The 15,107-nt window shown below is 44.2% G+C and overlaps 1 protein-coding gene across 1 annotated transcript in view; it reads right to left on the minus strand.

Moving 5' to 3' along the window:
• Positions 1–1,127: 1,127 nt before the first annotated feature.
• The window catches only part of Racgap1 (Rac GTPase activating protein 1), a 30,944-nt gene continuing 16,964 nt past the window's right edge, over positions 1,128–15,107 (minus strand). Inside the window, exons 7-17 of the mRNA XM_036208476.1 lie at positions 14,751–14,831; positions 14,126–14,243; positions 13,161–13,291; positions 10,581–10,745; positions 6,749–6,844; positions 6,474–6,672; positions 4,586–4,691; positions 4,290–4,422; positions 3,871–3,994; positions 2,773–2,878; positions 1,128–2,011 (exon numbers count right to left, since the gene is read on the minus strand). Of these exons, the coding sequence (XP_036064369.1) occupies positions 1,936–2,011; positions 2,773–2,878; positions 3,871–3,994; positions 4,290–4,422; positions 4,586–4,691; positions 6,474–6,672; positions 6,749–6,844; positions 10,581–10,745; positions 13,161–13,291; positions 14,126–14,243; positions 14,751–14,831 (1,335 nt within the window). The 3' untranslated portion in view covers positions 1,128–1,935. The remainder of the gene's footprint in view (positions 2,012–2,772; positions 2,879–3,870; positions 3,995–4,289; positions 4,423–4,585; positions 4,692–6,473; positions 6,673–6,748; positions 6,845–10,580; positions 10,746–13,160; positions 13,292–14,125; positions 14,244–14,750; positions 14,832–15,107) is intronic.

Here is a 15,107-nt window from a genome sequence, read left to right on the forward strand (position 1 = left end):
ATCAAAGTTGAAGTAATTCTAGGCCAGTCTGGGCCACAGTGAGACATGGTCTAAAACAAGACGTGACAAGGCAGAGTGAGAAAGGGTCAGAAGCAAAAGAAAAGGATCCAGCCACTTCAAAGCACTGGATCCCTTTAATTAAAAAGGCCCTCGATAGTCAGGCTCTTACATGTGAAGCGCTGCTGAGGCTGAAAGTGGGTGCATTGTCTTTGCTAGAATCAGAATTACTTTCATGGCTAAGGTCTCTTAGATTAGCTCAAAACCTGAGCAACTGCCTGCCAACAACTGACACACAAAACCATTTCCTTTTTCATTAACGGGCCATCAATTCCTGCATAGGGGAGTCTTGCCTTCACTAACGCTACACAATCCATTTACTTCCTCACATTAGTGACTTCAAGTGTACCTTGGAGGGATGCTACAGAACGGCAAATGTGGAGCCAGGCCAATCTGAAGCTTGCAAAGACAGGAAAAAAGAGGTACCATCCTGGACAAAGTTTAAAAAAAAAAAAAAAAAAAAAAAGCCTAGCAGGCCTGTGTGTGTGAGGAGGGAGTCTGGGAGATGGGACCCATCTTCTTCTGTCAATTTGCTGAGGCAGATGGGCCCTGCTGTGAGAGCTGCCCCCTCCTGGGAAAAAGCCAGGAGGTTGTCTCCTCTCTCCACTGTTACATATTAAGCCTGCAACTGTTTGCGTTCAATCTCAGCTCCATTCTGTTCAGCAGCTTCCGAGTTCCGAGCGCAGGTGCCCTCAGTTAATCACCCCAGCTCACTCCAGAGTCACTTCCAGCAGTGAAGAATGTTCCAGGCAGCCAGCCAGCGGCCATCTTTTTCTTTAAATCTGCACCATTCTGGTCCCTAAAGACTAGTTTTAAAAGTTTATTTTTTGTCTAAAATGCTTTCTTCAAACAAGAAGATAACAAATCTAGGACTTCAGTTGAGAAAAACAGACTTAATAAAAAAGGAGAAACAACGCCCTACAGGTTCAGGTGGGAAGGAGATGAACAACAGACTCTAAACACTTTCAGGGAAGACATCTTCTGAAAGGTGTTGAAGGTTTCATTATCATCCTGATAAGAAAACCAACATCACATTCATTTTGAAAAAAAACTATTTATTCTTTCCACATCATATTCCAAATATGTATCTTACAGATAAGAGTTAGTGTGAGTCAGAAAACACCCTAGGGAAGGAAGCCATTTGGACACTGGGAAAATGCTAACCAAAAGCCAACATTCACATCCACGAGTCTGCTTCCCGGGAACAGCTCACCACCCAAAGCGCAAAGACAGAAACAACTAGCTTTCCTGCCATATATGAAGATGTTGACAGTCTTCCGAATTGGTAGCTGACTGCACACTGACTTTTAAAATAAAACCAGAGGTCAGTCACCAGAATGAATTTAGCTTTAGATCAGTCTGGCTCTGACCCCAATCAACTCAAAGCCCAGCCAGAAGCCGGCTAGAGGCTACGAGGCGCAGTATCGCAGGCTGCGGCCCTTTCTACAACACAGACCTAATCAACCCAAATGCAAGTGAAGAATATGCAAGTCAGTGCCTCAGTCTACCCCACTGAGGGCTCCCTGCCACAGCTCAGGCGAACAGGGTCTGGGTTCTGAGCAGGGGCCTTCCTGCAATCTCTTGTCGTGAGACGACACTGTCTAAGTGACACCAAAGTCATTTTATGAGCAGTATTTGGCTTTAAGCCAAGGGATACCCCTTCCCCCCAAAGAGTCACAACCAATACCTATTTCCCTTCCCCCTGGTAACTAGTACAGGTGCTGCTAAGTCACCCAAGTGAGAGGGAGCTGTGTAAAAATAAACTCATGCACAGTGAACTTTATTAAAGCCCAGAGAAGGCTAAAGTACTGATTACACGGAGGCTGAAGACCAAGTGTGTCCTGGGGTCAGCAAACACTGGACACCACAGAAACGGCTTCACTTGAGGTATGGAGCAGGGAAAAATTTGCCTTGTTGACCTAAGTTGGTGGCAGACTTGCTTTTGTTCCCAAATCTAAAAACAAAAAATGAAACAAAACAAATTAGAGAGAACGAATCAGAAGTATTCCACAGGGCTGGTGAGATGATGCCAGGAGGAAGGCAGGCTCTGTATAAACACGGAGACCTGAGTTCCATTCCTGGAGCCCATATAAAGGTGGAAGAGAGCCACCAACTCCGGAGCTGCCCTCCACATGGGTGCCATGGTACACACACCCACACACATATCATACACACAAATACATATTTTTTTAAAAGTATTCTGTAAAAAATATTGAGTAAACAATTACAGTGTTACTTGATATAAAGAACTGAATATAGGAAACTTCTAGAGGGCTATTTAAAGGTGCTATTGATCACCCAATATGACAGAACACAGTGGAATGCTTCATTTAGCCTCTATAGAAGTTTCTTTAACGTCTAGTTACTTCTAGTTCAATTATTCCTTTTACTCTTTTAGATAAGGCCTCACTATACAGCCCTGGCTGGTCCTGGACTTATGGCAATTCTCCTGTGTCAGCCTCCTAAATGCTAGGATTTGTTGAGACTGCAGGCATATACATCACTGTGTCTAGCTTCAATAAACTATTGCTCCAAAACCTAAAGGCCTAAGTTCAATTCCGAGAAACCACACAGCAGGAGAGAGTTGATTCCTACAAGGTATGCTCTAACCTTAATATACTGCTGTGACTCACACATGGGAGGACACACGTACACACACACACATACACACACACACACACACACTCACTCACTCACTCACTCACTTCTGCATACCTGGGAGTGCTCTTGGAGAGGTTATACAATCTCTGTGACAGAGAACTTGATAAAGGAGTCTTGACAAGTTGGAATTCAGGAGTGGTCACAGGCCCCAGCAAGCTCACTTATTTTTAAGAGAATGGGGGAAAAAGAAATGTCTGTCACGATGGATGTTCACGCCGACCACCTTCTAAAGGTTGACATGTAGCAGGTTCACAGGCCGCTGCAGCCCTTGTTTTGTAACTCCTGAACCTTTTGAACTATGCAGGCTGAACTCAATGGACAGCTGACATCGACTTCTGATTCAGACCATTTTCAAGCACCAAATTTCACACATCTAAGATCTGAACATTTGATTTTCAGAGATATTAGAAGAAACAAGACACTTTCCTTAAAAAGAAACTTTGAATGTGTCTATGTGGTGGGAATAAAATGGTTCTACTCACATGTGATTGCTAGTGGCTTCATGAATGGCAAATTTTGTCATATAAGAATCAAATGGGGGTTGGGGATTTAGCTCAGTGGTAGAGCGCTCGCCTAGCGAGAGCAAGGCCCTGGGTTCGATCCTCAGCTCAAAAAAAAAGAATCAAATGGGAAGCCAGTGAGATGGCTCGTGAGCAAAGGCACTTGCCGTCAAACCTGATGATCTGGGTTCGATCCCTGGGACTCACAGCAGAGTGAGAGGAAAGAACCAATTCCCTCAAGTTGTCCTCTGACCTCCACAAATGTACCATGGCATATGCACCCACAGACATAAAATAAAATGTAGTAGCAATTTTCAAAAAATAAAACTGATCAGTAAAACATACCAATAAACCTAAGATGGGAACTAACCCTTAGGGTATATTCATCATGCTGGGTGAAGTACCATCTGTAACTATGAAACTGTTGGAATTTTCAAGATGACTATAAGGGTTGGTGGGGGTTGAGAAAGGGGTCTTGTGTAGCCCAGAATGGCCCTGAACTCAGGATGTAGGCAGAGGACAACCTTGAACTCTGACCTCCTGCCTTCACTTCCCAAGTACTCACCAACACACCCAGCCCAGCACATTGCAAACTAAAGGAAAAGGGCACACAGCCAAGCCCCTGAAAAAGCAAGCATGGCGCAGAACTGACCTTTAAGGTCTGGTGTCCGCGGTGTTGAGCTTCCATTGCCACGCTGGACGTCAATGTTCTCTTGTTCCACCATCATGAACTGATTCCAGTACTCCAGGGGCAGAGAAAGCAGGCGCTCCACCACCTACCAGGCATCAGAGTCGAGGCTTACTTCAGGTATGACTATGTTTGAGACTTTCTCACTCTGCAGCCTAGGCTGGCCTACAACTTGAAATGTAGACAGACCAGGCTGGCCTCAAACTTGTGGCAATTCTCCTGGCACATGTGCCCAGCATGCAAGGCTTATTTTTTTTTGTCATTATGTCATGTTAGGGCATTGCAAAAGCTTGTATTTTATGTATCCCTGCATATGCATGTGCACGCATGTGTGTGTGCATGCATGTGTGCATGTGTGTGTGCACATGCACTTGCACACCTACCTTGAGCTGACGCTTGATGTCCTGAAACATTGTCACTGGGTCTGGATTAGGCACAGTATGGGCAACTATGGTAGGGCCAAAGACCTTAGCTAGATTGGCAATATCCATCTTAGTGTTCGGACTCTGAGCCACTCTAAACAAAAGAAGATATTGTTAAACAAACAAATGTATTATTCCCTTAATTATCAACTAAGTATAAATTCTGTAAGAGAACACTCATAGTCCACGTTTCTCAGAACCCACGTTACCTCCTTGGGAAACCCTCTACCTCCCAAGACAAGCCCCGCTGTGCTGACCTCTGCAGGTGGATCATGAGGAAGGCCAGTGTGTCCCTGTTGGCCTGGGGCAGCTCACTGACAGCCTGGTACATGGCAGCTGTGCTGTTGTCCTCGTCTGCTATCTCTGTAATGACAAGAACGCACTGAGAGGCCCTGACTCTTCCCCTTGACAGCGGCTTCCAAGTTATCGACCACAAGGCTCATCTATTCACTGAGCTTCTGAAACTTCTGATGAGGTTCATGACAGCATCGGACTCTAGTTTCATTACCAAGCGGGACACTGGCCAACAGTTCAATATGAGACGTCAGAACTTCCTAAGCTGTTAGAGAAAGCAGCTGGCAAGCCATTTGCTGGGAAGACATTCAACCACAGTGCGGACCAGCCACAAGGAACTCCATTACCTGACATGTGAGGGCCTACTAGACACCAGGTGCCATTTTAAATGTGAGGCATACAACACAGGCCTTGTCTCCTGGAATAAACACTCTATTGGAAGAGTTGGTCAACAAACAACAACAAACCAGGTAGCTCCACATGAGATAGAGGAAACAGGCAAGAGGGATGCTGGAAAGCAATGGGAGCCGCTACGTCACACAAGGTGATAGCTTTTGCTTAGTTTCTGAAACTGGGTCTCAGGTAGCCTAGTCTACTGAAACTCGCCACTCAGCCAAAGCTGGTCTCAATCCTGCCTCACCTCCCACATGCTGGGATCACCGTCATGAAACCTTAGGAAAGGTGTTTCTGAAGAGAGGAACTGGGGGCGGGGGTGGTAAAGGAACAAACTACAAAGAGATCTAGGGGTAAACATTTGGGGCTAAGACTAGAACCTGGGTTCAGTTCCTAGCACCCACATGGTGGCTCCCAACTGTAACCCTAGTTCCAGGGGTTCCGACACCCTCTTGAGGCCTCCGTAGGCACTGTGTGCATGTGGTGCACAGACATACAAGCAAAACACCTACATACATAAAAGATAACATAGAGCCAAGTCACAGAGGGTCTTTTCAATCATGTTAAGGAGGAGTTCAGTGTAAAACTGATGGGGAAGCTGGGCATGGTACTCACGCCTTTAACCCCAGCAGAAGCAAGAGGATCTCTGAGTTCAAGGCCAGCCTGGTCTACAGAGTAAGTTCCAGGACAGCCAGGACTATACAGAGAAACCTTTTCTTGAAAAATCAAATAGGATAAAATAAAATAAAAATGATGGATTGATGACAAAAGGGACATCAACTACCTTAGAGTGTAAGAGGAGCACTCCAGCTCCCTATGGGATTATCATGTGACAGGCCCGTGCCAGCTCCCGTATAAAGACTATCTTGTAGAGGACACAAGCAGACACAGGACAATCTGTTAGCAGGTTCTTAGCATATTCCAGAGACAGTTAAGTACCATGACTTGTGATAAATATCAAATTTAAGGTGTATTTACAAGGCTAGACAAGATTTGTTGTGGAAAAGAAAGGAATCAAAGATGGTTCTGATTTCAAGAGGACAACCTAAACCTTGACCAAACAACAAACCTTATTAAGTCCTATTTAGTTTAATTCTTCCCTTTGCCTACATGGCAGTCTGAGCACATTGCATGTAGTACCCAAAGAGACCCGAAGAGGGCGTCAGATCCCCATGGACTGGAGTTACAGGTGGTATGACCCAACCATCATGTGGATGCTGAGATCAAACCCAGGCTCTAGAAGAGCAGCCAGTGCTCAGTCACTGAGACATCTCTTGGCCCCCCTATATAGCTAAAGGGAGAAAAAGGCGTGATGAGAGGTGTGTGCAGTTATTCACCCGCCAACTATGTGAGTACTCACTACATTTCAGACACTGTATTGGGCAGCAGGAAAGCAGTAAAATGTGTGAACAAAGTTCAAGTCTGGAATCACAGTCAAGTATTAAGTTCTGCCCTTACCTGCTGCCTCCATAAAAGTTTTGCTTAGCCAAAAGGTCAGAAGGGGTTCTTTGAGGTTTCGAAGGAAGTCTTTCAGGAGGCTACAGATGGCATGGATGTCGTCCACTTTGCTGAGGAGAGGTACAGTTCTCACTTTGAGGAATTTCTCTTTCAGCTCTTTTACTGTCCGGTCACAACCTGAGATCCTGTACAAGCCTGCCTGTTATAAAGACAACAGTTAGGGACTCCCCAACTACGAACACAAACAACAAGTCCCCCTGCTGGAGTCCGCTCACCTCAGTCAGGCCTCGCTGCTCGATCTCATTCACACAGCTGACAACGATAGCAGGGATCATTGGGGAAGTCTGGGACACGAAATCCGCCAGCATTCCCTGGGGAAAAAAGATCTTTATTATTTATACCACTGAGACCAAAAGAGGAAGACCGTGTGCAAAGAGTTGCCATTAAACACAAGGAAATTATACCAGCTTTTGATATCATTTCTATTCTCAAAGTACATGCTAAAATAAAACAGTTTGGGGCTGTCTTAAGTTAGGATTTCTATTGGTGTGAAGAGACAACATGACCACAGCAACTCTTACAAAGGAAAACAGTTAAATGAAATGGTAGGTTACAGTTTCAAAGTTTCCATCCATTATCATCATGGTGGGGAGCATGGCAGCATGCAGACAGACATGGTGTTGGCTACATCTTGACATGCAGGCAGCAGGAAGTGGTCTGTCTCACTGGGTGTGGTTTGGGTATATATGAGACCTCAAAGCCCGCCTCCACATTTTCTCCAACAAAACCACACCTACTCCAACAAGGCCACACCTCCTAATAGTGCCACTCCCTTTGGGGGCATTTTCTTTCCAACCACCACAGGGGCTGAGAGATGGCTCAGCAGTAAGAACAGGTACTGTCTTCCAGAGGACCTGAGTTCACTTCCCAGCACCCCTACACCAGGTGACATACAACCACTCATAACTCCAGCGCCAGGGCAATCTGACATCTCTGGCCTCCAGAGGTATCTGAACTCATGCGCACATACCCCACCCCATACATAGTTTAAATAATAATAAAATAAAATAAAATCTTGTAGGTATGAAGTGTGGCTTGGTTAGTAGAGTGCAGGCCTAGCACGCATTAGGCCTTCATTCTGGTCCCTACAATTTCATATACATTGGACGTGGTGGCTCGTGCCTGTTATCCCAACACTGAGACAGGAGCAGGAGAATCAGAGTTTCAAGGTCATCCTAAGCTACGCAGTAACTTTGAGGCCATTCTCAGCTACAAGAGATCCTGTCTCAAAACAAAACAAACAAAACAAAGAGTCTTGGTCAGTTTTCCTACCCTCATGCTGTTATTGATTTATACAAACTACACTTTCTCATGAGCAAGTAAACACTTCCTTTTCGGGGCTGGAGAGATGGCTCAGAGGTTAAGAGCACTGGCTGTTCTTCCAGAGGTCCTGAGTTCAATTCCCAGCAACCAATGGTGGCTCACAACCATCTGTAATGAGATCTGACACCCTCTTCTGTCATGAAGGCAGAACACTGTATACATAATAAATCTTAAAAAAAAAAAAAAAGTACTTCCTTTTCTTTTACTTAAAGACAAGAGAAAGCAAGCAATGAAGAGATTATAGCCATGGGCTAGGTGTGGTGGCAGAGACTCTAATCCAGCAGAGGCAGGCAGATTTGAGTTCCAGGCCAGTCAGGAACCCTGTCTAGAAAAACCAAAAGTGCACTGATATGAATTCTTTAAATACTTTTTAGATTTATTTTATGTGTGAGTATTTTGCCTTCATGCATGTATGTACACCATGTGCATGCAGTACCCTCAAAGGCCAGAAGAAGGAACTGCATTCCCCTGGAACTAGAATTACAGACAATTCTTATGGGTGCCAGGAATCCAATCTGAGTCCTCTGGAAGAGCAGCCTGTGCTCTTAACCACTGAGTCATCTCTCCAGTCCCCTGATAAGAACAACATTTACTAAGAAAAACTTGGGTTTAGGCCCTATGCATTCATAACAAAGTGACAGAACCCTGCATTTGTTAGTAACTGAGCAAGGCAGGCACACTTGGGGCAAAGTTGTGTATTAGTTAGATGCCCATTAAGGTACCCTTCTTTTATTTCCAGCTAACCTTACAGTGCAAACCAAGCATGTCCAGAGGCATGTCCATCACTTTAATGCCCCCCCCAAATTAGTTTATGTTTTTTAATTATGTGTATGTGTGCATGTATCTGTGTGTAGGTATGCCAGAGGCATCAGAGCCTCTGAAACTGGGGTACAGGCAGTTGTGAGCTCTTAATCATGCTTTAATCTTTTACATGAGTGCATCATGACTTTGAATAAAGCACACCCCCAAAAATGTGTCTTCTATGCTTTCTCCTTAAACAGAGCATGCTGAGGCTGCTTTTGGCATGAGCTGACCCCAAGGTGAATATGTATGGACTCCCTAAATAAAACCTCCATTTTCCTTTGTTCAGGAAAAACCTGATCCCAGTATTGGCCTGGCTTGCTACAGGTAACGCGTCTCTTCCCACTCCTATCTTGGCTGGGCCAACTTTAGCTTTATACTCACTGTATCCAGTTCCATGTCAACATCTAAAGCCAGGTAGAGAAGTCAGCGGTTACCTTATGTGAGCATGGAATTTGACTACGGTCTCAAAAGCTACTGTATGAGAATTACAAGCAGGGGAAAAAGTAACCTGGGAAACTTCTAAAGAGAAGATGATAGGCTTACATTTAGAATGAGCACAGACAGGACTTCCAGAGTTAACATGGATAATACACAAACTGTATTTTGGCAGGGATCAGGTTTGACCCCGGGCCAGTCTCAAATATTCTTTCTAGTGTTAAGGAATTTCATAGTGGGGCTGGAGATGGCTGAAGTTAGGAGTCCTCTTGCAGAGGACCAGAGTTCAATTCCCAGCACATATGTCACCTGGCTCACAACTGCCTACAACTCTAGCTGAAGAGGCTTCAGTACTCGAGGACACAACCAAACATATACATACATAATAATATAAAAATCTTTAAAAATAATTCTGTAGCACATATGTTCTTACATACTATAATATGTTACAGTTTAAAACATGTAAGTCACACATGTGCTGCCTAACATCTATGCTAACAGTAAGTGTCCTAATGCTAAAACTCTGCAAGGACACTTTCACCAAGACTGGGGGCTGGAGAGATGGCTAAGTGGTTCAGAGCATTGATTGTTCTTCCAGAGGACCTGAGTTCAATTCCAAGCAACCACATAGCAGCTCGCAACTGTCTGTAACTCCAGTTTCAGGGGATCTGACACCCTCACACAGACGCACATGCAGGCAAAACACAAATGGACATAAAATAAAAAATAAATTTAAAAAACAAAACTGTAGTTTGTCATTGTTGGCCAACTGACACAGAACAAAGCTCTTTCAGTTTGTAGACTGGACCTAAATAAACCGATAATTTTTCAAAAATACAAACCAAGCAGACTAGCATACGCCTTGGACCCCAGCGCTCTGTAGGCAGAGACAGACAGATCTCCGAATTCAAGACTAACCTGGTCTACAGAGGAGTTCCAGGATAGTCAGGGCTACACAGAGAAACCCTGTCTGGAAAATCCAAAAGATAAAGAAAGAAAATAAGACTGGAGACCTGATAAAACAAGAATGGCTGTGAGATCACAATTGTAGAGTCAAGTGGTAGGAACCAGGGGTTAGCTATAAGAGTGTCTACTGCGCATGTGTGCAATCTTCCTAGGGGAGGAGGGAGGAGGGAGGAGGGAGGAGGAAGAAGGAGGGAGGAGGAGGAAGAGGAGGAGAAAAGACGAAGGGAAGGGAGGAAGAGAAGGGAGGAAGGAGGAGGGAAAGAGAAGGAAGAGGGAGGAAGGAGGAGGGAAAGAGAGAAAGGAGGAGGGAAGGAGGAAGGAAGAGGGACTTTATGTAGAAAGGTTATTAAACAGAGTAACCCAAACAAGATTCTGCCACAGGTCAACATTTTACCATTTCTATTCATTTTTCATGAAAGGAAATTTTATTTGCTATCAATAATTTTAAAATAAAAACTGACTATGCCTTTGAAAGACTAAAGAACAAACAAATGACGGCTGGCTTCCATTGAGACTTACCTCTCCAATCTTAACCGGAGTTCCCACCAGGGGAGAGATGCAGGGAAGGGGACATCGGTCCCGACACTCTGGGTGGGAGACCAAACGACAATCTCGACACTTCAGAGACAGCTTGCCAAATTTGATCCGCTTTCCACATGGAACACAAGACTCAGGCTTGATAACCTGAAGATAAAACAGGGCAGAAGCAATAGAATGATATGAATTAATATCAACCACATGCATTAAGCACACAGTATGCACAAAATAACTTTTTAGGCCATTACATATTTTAATGTAATTCCTACAAAAACAAAAAACAGGTCTTGTTTGCTTCATTTTAAATGGTTATGCTGGGCATAGATAGTGGCACATGCCTTTAATTCCAGTACCTAGAAGACAAAGGCAGGTAGATCTCTGTGAGCTCAAAGCCAACCAGGGCTACAAAAGGAAACCTTCTCCTCAGTTAGGGTGGGTTCTTGTGAGCCCTTCCTCCAGCCATGCTGCTGGAGGGGGAACGTCATTTTTCTCTGGAGGTGTGGCCGCTGGGAAGTTGCTCATGTTCCAGCGTATAAATCATCACACTCATGCATGTGCTGGAAGCACTAATCAGACTCAGTTAGTTAGTAAAAAATAAAACTTACAAAAGGACAGGAAGTTGAGAATGGAGCATGTTGAGGGTAGACCAGGAGTTTCGGGTAGTAGAGGGCTGATCATGATCAAAATACATTTCATGAATGTTTAAAACTCTCAAAGAAGAAACAAACCAAAAATAAAAAATAAAAAAATGGGGGGGGGGGCAGCTAATAATAAGTGTTGACATGACATAGAGAAACTGGAACTGAAATCACTGATAGGAATGTAAAATACACATAAGGGAAGTCTAGAAAATCCTCGGAAATTAAGCATAGTTACTCATATGACCCCGTGACTCCTCTTCTAGGTGTGCATATCCAAGAGAAACGAGAATGGCCTCCATAAAACGTGCACATATGCAACATTTCTGTTGTTGTGTTCCGAGACAGGGTTCCCTGTAGCTTTGGAGCCTGTCCTGGACTAGCTCTGTAGACCAGGCTGGCCTCGAACTCACAGAGATCTGCCTGGGATTAAAGGCGTGTGCCACCACCGCACAGCGCAACATTCTTTCTAGCAGCTGAAAATGGAAAACCCTAAGTGTCTATTCACTGATAAACAGATAAATATGTGGCATATGCTTTCCACAGAGTAGAAGATCATTCTTCAAATAAAAAGAAACACACAGGCTCCAGCATGGCTGAGTAAATGAAAGAAGCCAGACACAAAGGCACGCATACCATATATACATGAAATGTCTTAAAACAGACAAATCCATAGACATGAGTGGTATGGATGGTGGTAGCCTCTGGCTACTGATGTTGATGTAGCACAGCCTGGTGGGGAAACTCTATCAGGTACAGGGTTTCATTTTTGGATGGTGAAAATGTTCTAAAGTTGACAATGGTGACAAAGACCTAATTCTATGAATATACTAAATGTCACTGGTTTTAAATGGATGGATGAAGCCAGGCAATGGTGGTTCACACCTGTAATTCCAGCATGCAAGTTGCCAGTGGAGCTGGAGAGACAACTCAGTGATTATTGTTCTTGCAAAAGACACAAGTTTGATTCCCAGCACCCACATGGGGTAGCTCACAACTGCTTTTAACTCTAGCTCCAAATGAGCTGAAAGCCCACATTAAGGTCACCAATATCATGCGAGGTAACTTTCTGGAAATAAAAATGTGTAATGTCTTGATTAGGATGTGAGTTACATGAGCTATGTGTTTGGCAAATTCGATGAAAAGTACCCTTAAAAATCTGTGTATGAATCAGGTAGTGGTGGTGCTCGCCTGTAATCCCAGCACTCTCAGTGGAGGCAGGGGGATCTCTGTGAGTTCAAGGCCAGCCTGGGCTACAGAGCTAGTCCTAGGACAGATAAGAATTAGAGTTACACAAAAAATCCTGCCTTGAAACACACACGTGCACACACACAAAATAAAATAAAATAAAATAAATAAAAAGAAAGAAAAGAAAAAGAAAAACAACAACAAAAACCCTGTATATTGGCGGCCAGCAAGATGGCTCAGTGGGTAAAGGTAACTGCCATGCCTGATGGCCTGAGTTCAGTCTCCAGGACTCATTATGATGGAAGAAAACCAATCATGACATGTGCATGTCCCCCACCCCCTGCAATGCACACAGAAAATAATAATTTCTTCTAATAAAAGTCAGTATACTTAGCCAGGTGATGGCGCACGCCTTTAATCCCAGCACTTGGGAGGCAGAAGCAGACGGATCTCTGAGTTTGAGGTCAACCTGGTCTACAGAGCCAGATCCAAGAAAGGCGCAAAGCTACACAGAGAAACCCTGTCTTGAAAACAAACAAGCTCAATCAAAAGAAACAATGCCCCTGCTCCCTGCAGACACAAAGACAGACAGGAGTGTGGAGAGGGCTGTTATCCCGCACTCGGGACGTTAAAGAGGAGGCATGATGGAGGTAGAGGCCAACCTGGGCTACCAAGAAAGAGCCTGTTCCAAAACAAACTAACTGCCTCAAAGAACATGAAGCTCTCCTGGACTTACCGTCTTTGAGACAAAGTCATGGAGGCGCATGCCTCCGTTATTCTGAGGGGTCCCCGGATTGTCTGTCTCAGTTCTTGGCTCCACTGGCCTGCTGTTCAGAGCGGAGTCACTGTTCACAGGCTGTAAAGGACCTAGAAAACAATCAAATTTAAATTTCTGTCCTAAAAATTTTCACCCTTCTGGATTTTAATCCCATTTTTATTTTAATTTTACTTTTCCCCTTTTAACTTTGCTTTTAATATAACTAGGAGTAGTGAACACACAGTTTCCAAGAAAAGCTCCAATCCTTCACTAGTGGTACATGCAGACTGACGGCATCAGAAGTAAAGACAGCACAAACACATCAGGCAGCAGCGTGCAGCTAGTAAGAATCTCCCCTCTATGGCTCAGCCTTGTCTCAAGGGCTTCTAAGAAACCCACTCTCAACTTCAACCAATGTTTTCATTTATTTATGTTTGGTTTTGGTAGCCAAGGCTGGCCTCAAACATATGCTTGACCTTCCTGTCTCAGAACCTGGATGGTTCACTTTCAGATATGAGACACCACCCCTGGCTTTTCTTTCCTTTTTTTTTAATTTTTTTTTTTTTTTTTTGAGGTTTTATTAGTTATGTGAGTGTCTGCCTGAATGGATCTGTGTACCACATTTGTGTAGAGCCCAACGAGGCCAGGAAGCAATGTCAGATTCCCTGGGTCTGGAGTCACAGATGGTGTGAGCTACTATTTGGGTGCTGGGAACCAAACCTGCATCCTCTGCAGGAGCAGCTAGCGCTAAGCCATCTCACCAGCCCTGCTTCTGTTTTTTGGTCTCACCAGGTATCCCCGGGCTGACCTTGAACTCACTATGAAGACTAGGCTGCCCTCCAATTCCAATCTACCTATGCTTCCAAGTGATCAGATTATAGCTGTGTGCCTCCACAGCCAGCTCGGCGAGACAATGATGAAATTTAGCCATAAATCCATCAGACCTGATTTCCCCCGACTCCTGGTCCAAGATGGCAATGTCTCAATAGTAGACACGGCTTCAATGGGTCCGCCATCACTTGGAACAGTCACAGTAGTTTTTGCAACTATTGATTCATTTGCCTGAAACAGAGCCATAAGGAAAGAAAGACAGACTAACTTTGTTTCTATATAGGTGTTTCCCAGTAGCTAAAAATTACCAAATCCAGAGTTAAGACTTATATTCTGGTCCTAAGCCTTTAAGTTGAACTCTCAAACACTGCAGGGAGATATATACAGTGATATATATATATATATATATATATATATATATATATATACCTACAGCTGATAGTTCTGGTTTTTTTTCTTGTTTGTTTTGAGACAGGATCTCTATGTAGCCCTGGCTGTTCTGGAACCATGTTAGACCAGGCTGGCCCCAGCTTCACTGCCTCCAGATGAAAGGTGTGTGCCACTGATAGTTCTTAATCAACACCCACTCACATGGACAATAGAGGCTCTTACTACATAGAAAATCACTCAAACTTCTCTCAAAATAGCACTGCAGTAATATTGACTGCCACTTTACTGTGTGGCGCCACTAACCCCTGGTGCGTTTAGGACCCCAGTTCTCTGGCTGACTCCTCTTACCTGGTCTACTGTAGAGCCAATGGAACAGGTTTTTTTTATAGGCCCAGGAGGGCCATCGATGAACTGTCGGCTGTTGGAGCGCTAGAGAGGAGTAAAGACCAAAACTTTATAGTGTCAAGTAGAACTGAAGCCCAGAGAACACAATAATCCTATCAGCAACTACATGCAAGTCCTAAGAAGCAGAGCTACACAAATAACAATGTGCTTTCTTGTGGCCTGTTTGTTAAACAAACACAAAACTGCTTTCAGTGCGATAGAAGAGACCAGCTCTGGAGACAGCATCAGAAAAGAAGAACCGTAATCCTATCTAAGGACATGAAGTCTTTGGAAACACATCAAATACCCTAAGCACGTCAG

This window comes from Onychomys torridus, chromosome 16, assembly GCF_903995425.1.
Source record: "Onychomys torridus chromosome 16, mOncTor1.1, whole genome shotgun sequence".
NCBI classification, from domain to species: Eukaryota; Metazoa; Chordata; class Mammalia; order Rodentia; family Cricetidae; genus Onychomys; species Onychomys torridus.